The sequence below is a fragment of the Branchiostoma lanceolatum genome, chromosome 7 (genome assembly GCF_035083965.1).
Source record: "Branchiostoma lanceolatum isolate klBraLanc5 chromosome 7, klBraLanc5.hap2, whole genome shotgun sequence".
NCBI lineage: Eukaryota > Metazoa > Chordata > Leptocardii > Amphioxiformes > Branchiostomatidae > Branchiostoma > Branchiostoma lanceolatum.
Window position 1 is genome coordinate 3,074,345 of NC_089728.1, and position 16,980 is coordinate 3,091,324.

The 16,980-nt window shown below is 42.9% G+C and overlaps 1 protein-coding gene across 3 annotated transcripts in view; it reads right to left on the reverse strand.

Annotated features, from left to right (window-relative positions):
* The window catches only part of LOC136438563 (zinc finger protein 423-like), a 34,198-nt gene extending 18,937 nt beyond the window's left edge, over positions 1–15,261 (reverse strand). The window contains exons 1-3 of one of the 3 annotated variants that reach the window (XM_066433408.1): positions 14,790–15,261; positions 10,636–10,746; positions 8,080–8,295 (exon numbers count right to left, since the gene is read on the reverse strand). In XM_066433408.1, coding sequence (XP_066289505.1) covers positions 8,080–8,295; positions 10,636–10,746; positions 14,790–14,829 — 367 coding nt within the window. In that variant the 5' untranslated portion in view covers positions 14,830–15,261. Of the gene's footprint in view, positions 1–7,942; positions 7,981–8,079; positions 8,296–10,635; positions 10,747–14,789 lie in introns of those variants that run through there. The other 2 variants (XM_066433407.1, XM_066433409.1) reach the window with 2 other exon arrangements.
* Positions 15,262–16,980: the final 1,719 nt, after the last annotated feature.

Sequence of the window (16,980 nt, forward strand, 5' to 3'; positions counted from 1 at the left end):
TTGTGTTGAACCCTGGAAGATAAGTCGTAATTCGTCTAAAGGGTATTGCAATAAACCAATAAACCAATCTCCTTCTCCCCAGTTCCAACAGTTCTACCCAACCACACTCCTCTAAAAAAACTTTTAAAGCTAAGGCCACATCATTCAGAGTCAGACATTTTGAAGTGAAGATTTAGCAAGCGGTCAAGAGGAAAACAGTAGGCTGGGAGCAAAACCTGAATCTTACTACATTGTATAATTATTCACCCCCTGAAACTGTGTACTGTAAATGCATGTTTAATGTTGAATCTGGTACATGTAATTTTAGCGTTTGGGGGGAAAGGGAGTAGTTGACAGCATATAAACTCATAACGTGATAATGTCTTGACATGGCTAACTTGATTTAAGAAAGTATGGATTTTAACTGTGCAAAGTTTTTCGAAATGTCTTGAGTAATGATATTGTGATTATTGGAATTATAACAAGCTTGTATGTAGAAACACATTTGTACTAAGAACGGAATTTGGATTATGTTGCAACATAACCCGCGAGTTTCTTACTGAATAATATCATCATCATCTAATTTTAGCGGTGGGAACAAACATTACTGTCTCAAACGTTTAATTACTAACTTGCGATGATGAAATTTTAGCGGTTGACCGATAACATAGCTAAAATAAAGTTACCATTTACAAATCAAGAATTACTTATATTCAAAGTACAGCTTTCAGGTTCTGTTTTGCAGTTAATATTTCAATCTAGCATAATTTAACTTTTCAGATCCGAGAATGAACAAATAACACTGGTGTATCCTTTAAGTAACTGTGCTGCTGAAACCCTGACGGAAGCAGTTTTAGTCGCAGAAGAGGATGCTCCCCAGGCCTTCACAAGGACTTTGAAAACAAGAAAGTTAATGTCAGCTCCCCTAAGGGTCCTGTGAAATAAAGCCCACTGTTAAACAACCCTGGGCGTGGTGCCAGCTAAACTTTAAAGCTAAATGACCCAAAGGAGAAAACATTGTGAAGTTTGAAGCAAAAGCAAGTTTGAAATCGTCGCCTACGTGACATATCCTCCAATACTCAAGCAAGAAACTGAAACTGAAACTTTAATGTGAAGTGGGAAAAAAAAGGAAAGTGATGTCGAACCAGTTCAGCTCAAATGAACTCACTGAACAGATGAGCTAATTTTCCACTGGTCGTGACAGGAAGACAGACGCTATATACAGTATTTACAGGTTTATTGTACCGGGGAAATTCCCATAGCTCTTTTCGACAAGCAAAATGAACAGTGGACCGCGGCTTAACGTCCCGTCCTAAGGACTACGATCTTCTTTTCCAGTAGCGTGCATGTCGGTTGAGCGACACAGCCGGGATTGAACCCGGAGCTTCTAGTTCCAGAGGTAAGATCGCTAACCACTGGACTACGCACGCTACAAACCAACAGTTCAGATGCAATGATGCACCCAAAGGAGAAAACATAGGGGTGCAGACATGGCATTGAACTTCCCTGTATAGGTTTTACATGCAACTACTTACAAGTTTGAGTTAAAAAGGTAACTCAGTTCAAATCAGGACAACCCCTTCATAAACAATTATAAATGGGTACAAAAGATTGCAATTCAAAAGGAAACTGCAAGGGGGACAAAAAATTTCAACAAGTAACATATCTTTCTATTGCTTAGAAATGACAAAGCCCATAAAATTATCTGACACTAGTAAGAACCCAGGTAGTGCAAACCTAATCTCCAAGCAGATGGGTGGTGGAATTAAATGTTTTCTTACTATCAAACTTATCTGACAAGCTACCTATCACCGCTGTCAAAGAAGTCGTGCACTCACAGAACGTTACAATCCTCCACCCCAACATCTGCTTGGAGACCAGCAAAAACCCTGACGTCCTCCTCATGTTACAGAATCATATCAAATGTCACCCTTCATATGCAGACTGGCCTTGCTTGCCACCACCTGCTGCAATGGTGTAATGGTTTATGGTGAAGGACATGATAATTTAAGTTGATTATGTTCATGGGTGCATATAACGATTTGGCCTGGTTCAACGATATATTTTGATATTAAGGAAAGTTGATTTAAGTTCGTGGGTGCATATGAGGATATGGGCTGGTTTAACAATATATTTTGATAAGGTATAGTAGTTTTGATTGGTCTAAAATGTGTAATGGTCACTGTATTTCTCAAACTAAGTTAAAGCGAATGAGAACAGGACGAGAGGATGACACATCGCATTTCTTCCCAATGCATGTAACCTTTAGGAGGCCTACTTTTGCACCTAATATCGTTGAAAAGATATTATATATTATATATTGAATAAAAAAGACTCTTTTTACACAACCAAGAGATGTATTCCACCGAAGTTCATTTTTTATTCAGTGACTTAACAACCTGATGAAACTATTCACGATTATCATATATTGTTCCCCTTATGTATTCAGCGGGACATTCATATATACCATTGAGAATCAAATCCCTACATTGAATGTTTGTCCCCTTATTTTCAGCGCAGTAAAGTTTTAGTTTTAGTTAAAATCCTCCCACACCATTATTGATGTATAGGGCGGTGCCCATCTCCATTTCAGCGCAGTAAAGTAAGATAGGTTTAACTCTACTATTGAACAGGTCAAGGGCAAGAGAAATGGATGGATTGTAGTTTGATTTTAGTAAAGATTTGAGTTTAAAGGAAGGCCGGAGAGCTTTCAATCTTAATTGCTTAGTAGCTGTGTAAATGAAGTATGTATTGAGATAGGTGGGAAAAGTTGGGCATTCGCAGTGTTTCAACCTCCAGCATGCTAAGGTAACTGTTTGGCACCAAATTTGCATTGATTATGGGGTTAGGCAGCAGGGAGAAGGTTAAGTTCCCAGGTTGAAACGACCATCATAAAGTTTGTGTGATGGGTGTGTGGTGGGGATAGCTTGGATACCAGACCCCCAATCTCTAAAATACCTATTGTTTGTTTATTTATTTTACCAGGGGGATACATACTGCCCTAAAAGGCGTTTTTCAATGTGCCCTGGGCTTCACATCAACTCAAAGTTCCAATAAAAGTAACTTTAAAAAGTTATGCAAAGTACTAAATGATACAAAACCAAAATAACATATACTGTACGTAAATAAAATCATACTACCTAATAAATAAAACAATGGTGTAACCTTAACATAATATAACATAGAACGTCCCCCACACGATAGATACTTCAGAGACTGGGGGTCTGGCATCCAGGCTAGTGGTGATCATGAGAAGTCAATGCGAAAGCCGCAAACAGTGAAAAGGTGGTCTTATGAAAAAGGGGGCACGCAGGGCCCCTCATAAACGTGTGTCCTTGCAGATGTTACATCTCAGCCCCACCAGTGGCGATCCCCCTCGGAGATCCTGGGTTTTTACTCCCTGCGTTCCGTTTCTCTGAGGGATCGAGGCTGCCCTCCTACGTGCCTGGGGGCAAGGACATGCCAGAAACACATGACATCAAGGCCTGGCTGAGCGCGCTACCCAACAGTGTCTCCGCAGGATACATCTCTGGAATATTTCTGGAGTTTCGGCTTCCAGGGTGGAACATTTTAAAGGGGATTCATGTAAGAGCAAAGGACACACACATTTTTTATACTCTTGAAGTAGATAATTTCAGGCGGGTCACTCGGACTAAGTCCACTCTTTCCTCCTGTCTTCCATGATATTTTCAAAGTCAAAATCAGAGTGTTTAACCTTCTCCCTGCTGCCTAACCCCATAACCAATACAATATTTGGTGCCTAACGGCTACCTTAGCAGACTGTATGTTAACATTTCTAGTTGTCCATGCCAGAAACACATGCCATCAAGGCCTGGCTGTGCGCGCTACCCCGCAGTGTCTCCGTGGGATACATCTCTGGAATATTTCTGGAGCTTCGGCTTCCAGGGTGGAACATTTTACTGGGGATTCATGTAAGAGCAAAGGACACTTTGTTTTTGTACTCTTAAAGCAGATAATTTCAATAGCTCCTGGGGTCACTCCTATCTTCCATGATATTTTCAAAGTCAAAATCAGTGCTTAACCTTCTCCCTGCGGCCTAACCCCATAACCAATACAATATTTGGTGCCTAACGGCTACCTTAGCAAACTGTAGGTTAACATTTCTAGTTGTCCATGCCAGAAACACATGCCATCAAGGCCTGGCTGAGCGCGCTACCCCGCAGTGTCTCCGTGGGATACATCTCTGGAATATTTCTGGAGCTGCGGCTTCCAGGGTGGAACATTTTACAGGGGATTCATGTAAGAGCAAAGGACATGTACACATACTCTTCAAGCAGATGCAGAATTTGCCATAATTTCATGCTGGACACCTGCTGTATTAAGTTTCTCTATTATCTTTCATGATAAGATGGTATTTTCAAAGTCCAAATCAGAGTGTTTAACCTTCTCCCTGCTGCCTAACCCCGTAACCAATACGAATCTGGTGGCTAACAGACACCTTAGCAGACTGACAGTTAAAGCATGTTGTTTCGAAGGCTTTTCATACTTTTCTCGTGGGACATGCCAGAAACACATGACATCAAGGCATGGCTGTGCGCGCTACCCCGCCGCGCCTCTGTGTGATACATCTCTGGAATATTTCTGGAGCTTCGGCTTCCGTGGTGGAACATTTTATGGGGGAGGGGGGCTGGAGGATGGAGGCAGATTTGTGTCGGATCAAAGGAAACGCAATCTCCAAGCAGATGTAGGGTACAGATCAGTGTTTAAAGGCACCTGTTGTAGAATCGGAGATCAGTGTTTAAAGGCACCTGTTGTAGAATCGGAATGATCAGAAAGTCAATGTTTGGTCATTTTCACCTTTGTTTTGTTTTTGATGTCATTTTTTTGTTAGTTTCTTTGTGGACAGTATAACTCTAGAGGTCGTGGATGGATCCGTATCACATTTGGTATGGGGATAGGTGTCGGCAAAATAAAGGACAATTTTGATTATGGACCTCCTAGCAGCTTTCTGTTGTACTGCAGCAAATCTTCCGATTGTCATATTTTGTGTTCTAGACAGGCTATGGTCATGATTTTTCATTGGCAGATAGCACTTGGGCTTGTGGAAAAGTGGTGTTGGTTTGGGCCCCTTAGCAACTTTTTTAACTGCAGGGGCCAAATTTGTTTGACACTTTGATTGTTACTTAATAGAAAGAGACTAACTCAAGTTGGGGTTGACAGATAGTATGTAGAAAGCTTAACTATATGCTAATTAGGCAACTGAGGATCTATTATGCATAATTAATGAGGAAATTCTATTAACCCAATCCTATTCAAATTTCAACATGTGATGTATAACAAGAGAAGGACATAGGAAGATTAAGATTATGCAAATGAAGACGTCATTTGCATCATCTGACATACTATAATTCCATAGTGTTTTACAGTGATTACTCTAAAAGTTGAGACAGTTAGCTTCATGTTGTGCTTACCATACAGTTCACAACAGTTATACCGTATGACGTACCAGTCACAGCCTTTTCTTAAAAATACACACATTGCAACCCACTAACACACTTCCCTACATGTAATCCATATGGGATATCCAAAAGGACAAACTGTAAACCTGCGAGGGGGGACTTTATTTTACAACCATATCTACAGTAATCTTGATTATTTCAGGTTTGACTGTGCGTACATGTTGCGTATGGCTGTAAAATAAAGTGTCCAATTCCAAGTTTATAGGATATTCCCTACCAGGCCAGACTTGTGAAACAAGTATTGAAGTAACAAAGGCTTATTTTCTGACTGTTATCCCGGTGACAATACATTTACAGCAGTACGTCTTACTAGAACACAACTCAGTTCAAATAGACAAAAAGTACAATGCTCACTACTTTTTTTTAAACATTTTGCTGACAACACCCAAACTTTGAAAGAACTTCTGAACTGACTTTTGGTCCGAAGATGTTAAATTGTTAGTAACCCTACACATATACAGAGTGAAATATGTACTTACGTTTGGTCCCTATAGATGATGATGATAATGGTGATATTTAGGTCCACCAATAGTAAAAAAATAGGTGCACAGCTGCAATTTTGGATGCACATGTACTGTAAATGCAGCCAGTATTTCAAGCCCTGCATAGTAAATGGATTGACTAGTGGGGTAAGATTAGAAGTACACTTGGCTATTTGTACTTCCTTAGAAAGTCACTGCAATCATGCCAAAAATGTTTGAGCATTCACAAGTTCTCACAGCTGTATCTAGCAAAAGTAATATTTCAATTCAAGTCAGTTCAATTAAATGACTTCACAAAAAAATGAAATACATGTACATGTAGCTAGCTCCTTTATTTGGGAGCTAATAGAAATACCAGTTGCAACCTACAGTTTGTCTTGCAGCACAATAAATGTCCTGTTCTTCACACAAAAGTCTCTCAAAGACGACCAAATTTCAAGACATACATGTAAGCAAACTGTGGTATAAAAAAGCACTTGACAAAAATAAGAGAATCCGATCTTGAATCATTGATATGCTTTAGTCTATGACAACAGTACTTTATGATGGATAATAAATTGATTAATAGTCTTCATTTGTGCATCCCTAGCAGTCTCTTTCCTGGAATTTCCTTTTCTCTGAGGACAGAAGTGTGGTTTAGTAATGCAGCAGTGACATATGTTGTTCTTTCTCCTCAAGCAATGTACGTTCGTTCATAGAGGCCCTTGTAGTGCCAAGTGGCACATAGGGCAGCAAGTTCCCTTTCAGTTTTAGTAGCAAGGTACTAGTATATGTTTATAGGGAGGGGTTGCTAGCCCTTCCCATTTAACATGCACAAGGCACCTCCTCGAACACGGGACCCCCATTTTACGTCCCTTCCGAAAGACGGGTGCAGCCCCAACCAAAATGTCCTGACCCAGGATTGAACCGGGGTCTCCAAGTTACCAACTAATTGGAAACAGAAGCTCAACTGTGAGGCAGAGCCACAGGGATATCTACCCCTCTGAAGCAACAGTGCATGTCATACACAAAAGTGACGTCTTTAAGTCAAGCCGAATCCGGACTGTCACTTCCCATCACCTGGCGTCAACCTGCCGACGCCACCTGTGGCACTTACCTGCTTGTTAAGGCGACATAAACTTGCCCTGGAAAGGTTGCTAAACGATTGCTCACCTCTCCCTGACGCGTCTTGACATTTTGCGAGAGTACGAACGCACCGAGGGAGGCAGCAATTCTCCTGCATTACACCTACTGGATGTGATCGCAATCAATACAATTAAACAGCAGAGGAAGAAGTCTCAGGCAAAGTCTTGTCAGAAGTTGTGCGAAGACGAAACTGTCCCAAGGGCGCGCAAATTGCCTGCTGAATAGAAATCACGAGTTAGTGATGTAAGGAAGGCCTAGGAAAAAAATTTAAAAGTTACCCGACCAACCCTAATAAAACCTGCCAACCCTGGCCTTGGTCGGCTGCTGGCAAGGAACATAAAATTTGTGATCCTACATCTGAGTGATGAAATTCAGAACAGACTTCCTGTATTCCACACTCTGTTAACGGATTAGAGCTTTGATCAGTTGATGTAAGAAGTAAACACTGTACTTCTTTGTTCAGTTTATCAATCTAGTCGTGCTTGTTGGTTTGCTTGGCTGTATATCTGTATAATCACAGTCAAGATGAAAATTAAGATTATGATGTTGAAAATGCAAGCGCTCGATGCATTTCAGTTTTACATTGCTGGACTGTATTTGTTGGCAGCTGAAAAAAAGTAAAAAATAAAAAATAAGAGAGACCCTTCAATTTTTTCAGGACCGTAACCAGAAACACAGCATATTTTTTGCTCGGCCTAAACGAGATTCTCATGTCACAGTTCCGTACCTGCGCGACTTACGTAGCTGCGGTGGTCCATAAAGTCAGACTTATTTTTGTACCTTCTTACCGCCCCCTATTTTTCTCAGGACCGTAACAGGAAACACAACATTTCTTTGGCTTCGCCTAACAAGGATGTGAATGTAACAGTTCCGTACCTGCGCTCCCGCAGACGTAGCTGCGGCGGTCCATAAAGTCAGACTTATTTTTGTTCCTTCTTACCGCCCCCTATTTTTCTCAGGACCGTAACCGAAAACACAACATTTCTTTGGATGTGAATGTGACAGTTCCGTACCTGCACTCCCGCAGACGTAGTTGCGGTGGTCCATAAAGTCGGACAGCGTGGCCAGCGTCGTTCCACACGTGTCGCAGCGGTAGATTTGTCGCGTCCCCTCCTCCAGGCTTCCCGGGCTCCCTTCCTCGGACGGCTGATGCGGGGAGTTCTCTTGCACCTCTGTGCCCTTGTCTGCCATGTTGTTGGAAAGGCCTTCCTCCAACTCCCCGCTGCCTTCTGGGGGAAGTAAATAGATCTACCGGTATTCATCTTGTTGTTAAATTACAAGACAAAACTTTTGCTCTGATTAAAACCCTGGGAGGCTTCGCGGGCGCCTAACGGGACGTTCCACGGAGATTTGCGGGGGGAATTAAGATGGATGTGACCACGATTCTGCAACAAATGAGCTTCAATGAGGTTTCGCTTACAAGTTCAAGGTAGAACACTAATTGGCTGAAATGTTACAAGGTGCAAAGGAGTGGTTGAAAGGCCATTACAATGTCTGCTTGGCTTCTAGCAAAGCTCTCCTGTGAATCATCATACAACCCTTGCCACGGCAACTACAGATACGGTAAAAGGGAAAATGTTTGCGGTGGTTTAAAGTTCGCGATTTTCGCTGTAATCTCCTCGCTGAAAACTTTTTTCTGTTCTGTCTTCTGCCCACCTACCTCCTTGTTTAAATCACAAACTTAAAACCGCCCTAAACACTCCAGTTCCTCCCTACCGCAAAAATAAATCCCAAGCAACATTTCACCTTTTATAGCAACTTCTTCATCAAAATATCTGCCCACCTGCTATCTCTGTATTAGCTTAAGACTGCAGACAAGCAGATAATAAAATAAATTTGCTGTTACTTGCCTATACCCGATTGAAGATATAAGGAGAATTAGGAGGTACACTTTATCAGCACAACCAGCTCGGGGTTCTAACTGCTGCATTTTAGCGTATCGTATCTTCAAGCTATTATTTGCAACCAACACGCTAAATTGAGGACCTTTAGGCTTATTTTCAAGTAGCATAATGGTGCTTTGCTAGTAGCTACATGTATTTGTGTAAAGTAGTATCTACTTGTAAATGATGTCAGATCAAATGTGAAAAATGTTGATATGACCTCCAAACTGACAAAAAATCCCTCTAATGACTTGTGGTCTAGAAAGAATTGAGTCCCCTTAGGCCACATCAATTCAATTTCTTGGTTAACCATTTTTTTTTAAATTTTAGTATGAGGAAATCATTAAAACAGAAAGCTGTGGTCTGGTGAAAACTTGCACCTGACCATGTTCACTCCCTGAAACTGTCCGCACCAAAGTACAAACTTTCCTCTGAGATTCTGTTTTCATGTTGATTTTCCAATCTAGCATTTTTTTCAAAAATTCCGTTAACCAAGAAATCAAATTGGTGTGGCCTTATGGGTACCCTTAAAAAGTTAGAATGACAACTTAAACTTTACATTTCCAAAATCTCCTCACTATGGAAGGACCAAGACACAACCAACCACCCCTTCCACTTCCATGGCACCCCCATCCCCCACCCAGAAGGCTAAAACAAAATCCAGGCTAAACCACCCCCCCTTTCCACAAGAGCTAGGGGATTTTCCCTGGCACAATGAACCTGTAAATACTGCTGTACATAGCGTCTGTCTTCTCTGCCACGACCAGTTGAAGATTAGCTCTTCAGTGAGCTGGAACTGGATCAAGATCACTTTCCTTTCCTTTTCCTATCCCCTCGCTCACTTTGCTGACTCCAAAATCCTGGCTAGAACCCTGCAGCATTTATAACTCAGGGCTCGAAATTCATATTTGGGAATAGGTGCACTGGTGCACCCAACTCAAAAAATTGGGTGCACAGAAAGAATTTTGGGTGCACCAGATAAAATAAAGTTGAATGTTCTTCAGAACATAATTACAAAGTTTAACGCTGCTGCCTTTCTTAAGAACTTCAATCTGTAATTCTATCATCATCATCATCATCGTAATTCTATAGCTAACTTCAAAATTTCATGCTGTCTTTTATACTTACATTTCAAGCATATTCTGTATACTAGTGTACAATAGTACCTTAACCCTATAGGCTACAAAAATATATAGGTGCACCAGTGCACCCAGAGTCAAAAATTAGGTGCACAGCTCCAATTTTGGGTGCACTGGGTGCACATGCACCCGCTATTTCGAGCCCTGTAACTCAATGGGTACACTAAAACAAGATCCCGGCTAGAAACCCTGCAGCACATTTATAACTCCATGGGAAGTTGGTAACCTGGAAAACGTGAGAGCCACCAAGGGAGACGCTGCCCATTCCTTGCCTATCAAACACAGATAACACGGAAAATAACTCAGATATGGGAAAAGCTCACAATCCCCTGCTCCAGGCTTGGGCTCGTTTTTCGTTATGAACCAATTTGGTGGGAACGGTTGATTGGGAGTGCGAATGGCTACGGGTCACCCCCAGACTTCCTGCTCATGGCACTCGTTACAAGAAAGCCAGCTTAGCAAAAAACAAGACTGGTCCACTGGAACACTTTTGGAGGGGGGTTGGTACTTTTCTTGCACTTTCATGCACCATGGCGTTCAGTAGTACCTTGGTTGGCCAGACCATTGTTGTTGTTGTTGTTGACACAATCTCTCTCATCCTCCTTCACATCCTCTTCTTCTCCCTCTGCACCACTTGCCAGGGCATTCTCTAACTCGCCTACAGGGGCGAAAATGAAACAAAACACCAAGATAAAAATCAAGAAAATTATGAAATGGAAGAGAATACAATATGAAAATGGTAGTTAAAAAAGAAATACATCACAAGTTACATGAACATATGTACCTGTACCAAAGTAATGTAAACCAACTAACAACACATCTACAATCTAAATACAATAGGTTGTTCACAATCAGTGTATAATCATGGTATTCGACAAGATCAAAGCCATATGATCAAGTAGACTTTTCTGTAAACATTTGCATAGAAATTATCATAATGAACATGGTTGATTGATTGATTAAATATGTTAAATGATTGATTGATTGATTGATTGATTGATTGATTGATAACTGGAGTAATGAAGCAAGATTTTGTTACTTGACATTTATACTGATGATGTAACCAGCTATCAGTTGTTGCACAAGTGTCATTGGAAGTGTCTCATGATGCAAAAAAATGCTGATTTTAATATCAATTGCAAACATTATTGGAAATTCTGAAACTTTGTTTTTCCTCATCATACTGATAATGGCATTAAGAGACAATGCCACACCCACACCTTAATAATTTCACAGGTACAGGTAAAGTGTACCTGTATACAGCCCTATTTCTGAGGTACCCACCAGGTAAATTTTGACAGATATCATACACTGAAACAAAAAGAGAGTGAAACTTTTAAAAGGCATCTTTGCATCTCCCCAACTTGCCCAAGTATAATTTTTCAAGGAGTACACATACATATCATTTACAATTAGAGGCATTGTCAAAATCGCTTTTTCTACAATGTATAACTTTCAGCCAACGTCTTTTGACTGTCTTATGTGGGGAAACAAGTTCATGCATTTCATTTTCACTTCCTTTCATTGCTAGTATGTTCATGTAAATTCCTGACAAAATGTTCTGATCAATTTCAACGACCACACATGACCTTGACTCTTCACAAAATCATCTTTCCTACTGATAAAACAGAATTCTACTACATTTGCTTTCAAAGCTTGTATGTGTTTTGTTTTGTTTTGATGTGTTTTCATTAGTTTGAGTTTGAGTAAGTACTGTAAACATGATACTGAGTATGTCACCACACCCAACGGGGGAATCGGGGAGAGGGGTGCGTCAAATTAGCCCTTCCAGGTGGGACCGGAGTGACTAGAGCTAAAAAAGGATGTACACCAGACTATTTAAAAATCACTACCATTGTATTTTTTTTGGCAGTTCATTTTAGTGACGCTGAAGAAGAGTGATGGATGTCACTCAAAACGTACAGACTTAAGTCTTCAAATTCTATCCAATTGTAGAGTTTGAATTGTCTTTATATATTGTTAACCAGGATGTCTAACCTTCATAAACGCACACCAGACTATGGAAGATTGACGAAAATTGGTTTCTCTGACCTTTTTTCACATATGTAACAAGAAAATGTTCTGACTTCACTGTATTCTTAATTATCATTTTTACAGGAATGCATCTATTTATGAGTATTTCTAACTTCATTCGTGAGCTACTTTACAGCCCCAACAGCCTCACAGGCATTGTGCATAATTGCAAGATGAATGCTCCTCGTCGGCACTACCGAAGACATTAAATCTTCATTTGACGAAAGTGAACCAAAACTCTGCAGACTAAAGGAAAAGCCTCCTGTGTCATTGATGCAAAGCTGTGTCTTGGGGTGGGATTTGTCTTCTCCATTTTCTTGTTAAAAGTTTCGCGAGTGAGGAATTAGCGGCAGGCAGTTAGACCTGTTTGATACATTGGGGGAAAACGATCTCGATGCAAGGTACAGCAAGGTTTTGGCACGCTTTCAAGGATCTTCACTGTGGTATTAAAACATCATATCATGAGAGTATTATCATGCAGAGGGTCAGGGTTAAATGACAATGACAAGTATTACCTAAGCAATTTGCCTTTACAAAGGTTGGGAAGGAGGAATTGTTGTTGCAGCTATTTATAGACCAAGCAAGGTTGTATCCAGCTTTAAATTTCATTCCATCCCACTCATTATTTGGGATGGAATAAAGCCATTCTAGGCATACGTTTTCATCCATTTCATGAAGTTAAGATCTTTTGGACGGAATGGGTGACATTTTTGTGCTTCCCAACAAGTAAATCTCCGTCCTGTGACGGAGGGACGGGTCCTGGAGACAGCCCCGAGACAGAGATGACGTCAGGTTGGTCTCCACCAGACTAACTACGCCGGCTATAGGGAGAATATTTGCCAGGGAAGTTTGGCCACCGTAGGGTTTCATTTGCAGGCTCCGAGGGGGAAATTGTTAACCTTACCGCGGACTGACTCTACTGACCAATCATTCCTTTTTTTTCCCCGAATCTTACGATAACTTATCCCCATAGAAAAGCCTGGTGGAGGCTACATCAGTTATCCTAGCTATATAATTTATAAATGAATGAATGACAGACCTTTATTGTAGTTTTGTACGTTTCTGCTCTGACAAGCCAAGTACAGGTCATGGTGATAAAGCAGTGGAATAATTACAGTGATGTTAAAAACATGATATTCTACTACATCTAAAGACTAATTAATACTGTTATGTATAGGTTCAATTCCTTCTCGCTTCTTAAGACAGCCATAGGGTATTATGATAGGATACATAGGGTGCCACACCGCTGGAGCGGTGGCCTCCGCGGCGTATCGATATCATACACAGGAACGTCATGTTCCCGCTTTGTCCCTCCTTGACACGACAAAACGCAGTTAATCGTCTGGGCCGGGCTCCTGGCCCGCGCCTCGATGGGGGCGACGCCGTTTCTCCTGCGAAAGCACCGACCTTTATTGTTTATTTATACCTCAATTAGAGATTCAATACAGTGGGATCGCATTCGGAGGCCTTCTCGCGTTCCCAGCGGGCACAAAAAGCAAAGGATGTGATTTCCCTGGTGGACCACAAATGCAAATGTAATAAAAGAAACCGCAATCAATCGGCAGGAGGATAGGCCTTGCCGGGATAAAACGAGGAAAGATGGGAGCACGAAGGCATCCTAATTTCTGAGCTGCATGCCGGCGGTTCTTTCAACACACTATTCACCTGTTAAATGTGGGATGAGACTGTCCTTCAACAGGACTTAAAATCTTCATTCAAAATTGCCATGTATCACTAGACAAAATTATCTGGAAATATTGTGGCTGTTGTCTTTTCCTCACAAAATTCAAATCTTTCTCCTCTTTTGAAGTTGCGATCAAACAGCCATTTGTTACTCTTAATAAGAGCCTTATGTTAACAAATGGAACTAATTTTTACAATAGTAACTCCAGCTACTTTGGTAGAGAAGAATTCTTAAAATGCAAGTGTTAGGAACATTTGTGAAATACGTTGGCACAGTCTGCATACTATCATACAGAGGCAAACCAAACCTAATTTTTTTATCTTAAAAATAACTCGAATACTAGTATTAGCAAGACTGCCAAGAGACATGAGAGATGTCAAATTTCAAATTTGTAAATGACAACCCAAAATTTATTTTCGGAAAGCGACCTTCCATCAAATATCGGCTAGAAATGTCAAATTTTAAAGATTTGCGAGAGATGACCCAAAATTTCTGTCAGCAAAGCGGATATTGGTTGGAGCAAGTTAACCTCCTTGGTTGGAAATGTCAAATTCTAAAGATTTGTGAGATGATGGCCAGTCAGGTGGTGCGAGGGAAAACCCCCATCGTGACCCCACTTTCACACCCGGTAGACCGCAGTCTAATGCTGCTGGCTGTAGGCAAAGAACGTTCCAGCGGTTACTGGTACAGAAACCCAGCCTTGCCTGCACTGTTGCTATCCCTTTTGATCAGACTGTTGTGCAGTAGTTTGGAGAGTGGAAGTCGGCGCTGAAAAGTGAAAGTTGGGTTAGAGAAGGGACGCGGATGTCTCGCCGTGGGAGGGATCTGTTGTGTAGAAATGGACGACATGTTGATGAAACCGAGACACACGCACACACCCGCCCTCCCGCTCCCCCAATCCGAAAAGCCCGCTACTTTCCCAACCTCACAGCCTACAGGTTGGGCGGCTGACAAAGAACGGTAGTGCGCAGCGCTAGACTCACGTTTCAGGGCTCGCGGACGGGCCTGCTTGCGGCGCGACATCGCTGGAGAACCGGGCTGTAGAGAGCTCAGGGCCCCGCGCTCCGGCGGATGCGGGCGGCTGGAAAATATCCAGGGCGCGCGCTGCTTGGGGAAATGTCCAGCGCACTGGTATGGACCGCGTCAGAGCTCCAAATCCCGCCGGAACCCCCAAGCGAGCTCGCAACGGGCCCCTTGGGAGCGACAGGGCTGCGCGTGCTGGCGCCTTGCTGCTGGAGCTGGGAGCACGGCGGGCCGCGCTCTCGCGGGGCGGCGGCGCGGAGGAGCGTGATTGGGAGGCAGGATGGGCCGCGCCCCGCGGTCGGTCCCTGCCACCCGGCAGGGGTTCCGGTGGCCCGGTCCCAGCGGGAAGGGAGCCCGGAAATGAAAGCGCAGCTGGAGCCCTGCACGGCCGCCATGTCGGGCCCGGGACGCCAGGCGAACAGAGGTGGCGCTCATGCAGAGAACAGGGCCGGGAACTTGGCCCGGGAATAGGAATTATCGATTTTCTTCCTTCCTGGAAGATACCACGGCCGTCTTAGGGATGGAAAGCGATAAAATTGCTATTAAAGTGGCGGGGAGCGACCGTTTGTTGTTCAAAAGCTCGATAATCGTGGCGGACTTGTTCGACGTGATCCCGACATCGCTCTCGGTATGACGTTGTCGACGTCACGCGCTCTAACTACTTCCCACTGAGTTGTCTTTGGGTACTCTCCAAGCAGAGGTTAGGCTCCCGCTTGTTTTTGACGTCATTTTAGGCGTTCTTGTCGGGCTTCCTATTTTGTCAAGTTTTCTTTTTCGAACAAAAATCTTTTTAAAAAACAAGCTGCAACCTACCTCTGCTTGGAGATCCCCTTGGAGAGTAGTCTTCGTGTCGTTACCAGGATCCAAGCCATCCAACAGTCCGGAAAACAAAGGCGCCATTTGAAGCTTTAAACGGCTGAGCCGCGAAATCTCCGGAGCCGCTCATGACCGTCCTTCTTCGTCAGTTTAATAGTTGATGAAACGGCTCGAGGCAAAAGTCAAGCCGGCCACGATTTGCGCAAATTCCGCATGCTGCGCCACACCTCAACAACATAGCCTCTACCAAGCCCCGCTGATGACTGGGAAAATAGTAGAAATTATCCAACAGAGTGGATTGTATGTAGCCTGGATGCCAGACCCCCAAACTCTGAAATATCTATCGTGTGAAAGATATTTTAGAGTTTGGGGGTCTGGCATCCAGGCTAGATTGTATGCTAAGGCAGTCGGCTACGGAAAGAGGGTCCAATCTCCTATCCTAACGGAGCCTGCAAGTGAAATCCTGGCAAATATTCTCCCTATAGCCTGCGTAGTTAGTCTTCAAGAGAAACCCTGGCAAATATTCTCCCTATAGCCGGCGTAGTTAGTCTGGTAGAGACTACCAACAACGTGTCGACGACTTTATGTTCCACTAAATCGCCAAGCAGATGTTGTCGGTTCAAAATCGTAATGTTTTCTGACTGGCTGGGCTCCTCTACTGGAGATAAGATTCCACGGGCGTTGACGAAACAATATTCACCAGGGTTTTCTACGGATATTTCCAATGCTAGGGTCACATTTCCATACCGGGGCCCGGTCGGGGTGTTTGTGGGAACGAAAGCTAAAAGTGTATGCAGTCAAACCTGGTTGGGCAACCACCTGGCACAGACAAACACATCCAGTCACAAGCCACATTAAAAGATCTTAAAACAGCCCGTCCGTTTTTACATAGTTAACCCCACCCTTAGTCTCTACCAGACTAACTACGCCAGGGTTTCCGACTTGCAGGCTCCTAAACGGGCGAAATGTGATCTTCACTGTGGACTGACTCTACTGGCTAATTACTAGTATTCCTTTTTCTGCCGAATTCTACGATTCATATGCCCGTAAGAGGGCCTGGTGGAGGCTACCAACCCTTAGCCTGAGTGCCAGCCTTTTTAGCTTCCGTACGCTACCCAAGCTCCGCTCCTCGCCAGCAGCGGAGCTTGGGTAGCGCAGCGGAGCTAGGGTAGCGGACGGAAGCTAAAAAGGCTGGTACTCAGGCTAACCAACCCTGTCCTCAGCAACCACCTGTCCCGAGCAACCCTTTTCCTCAGTCCCTTGAGCGGTTGCTGAATCCAGGTTGACTCACTGTACTGCAAGAATTCAACAAAGGATATTTTTGTTACGTTTTGT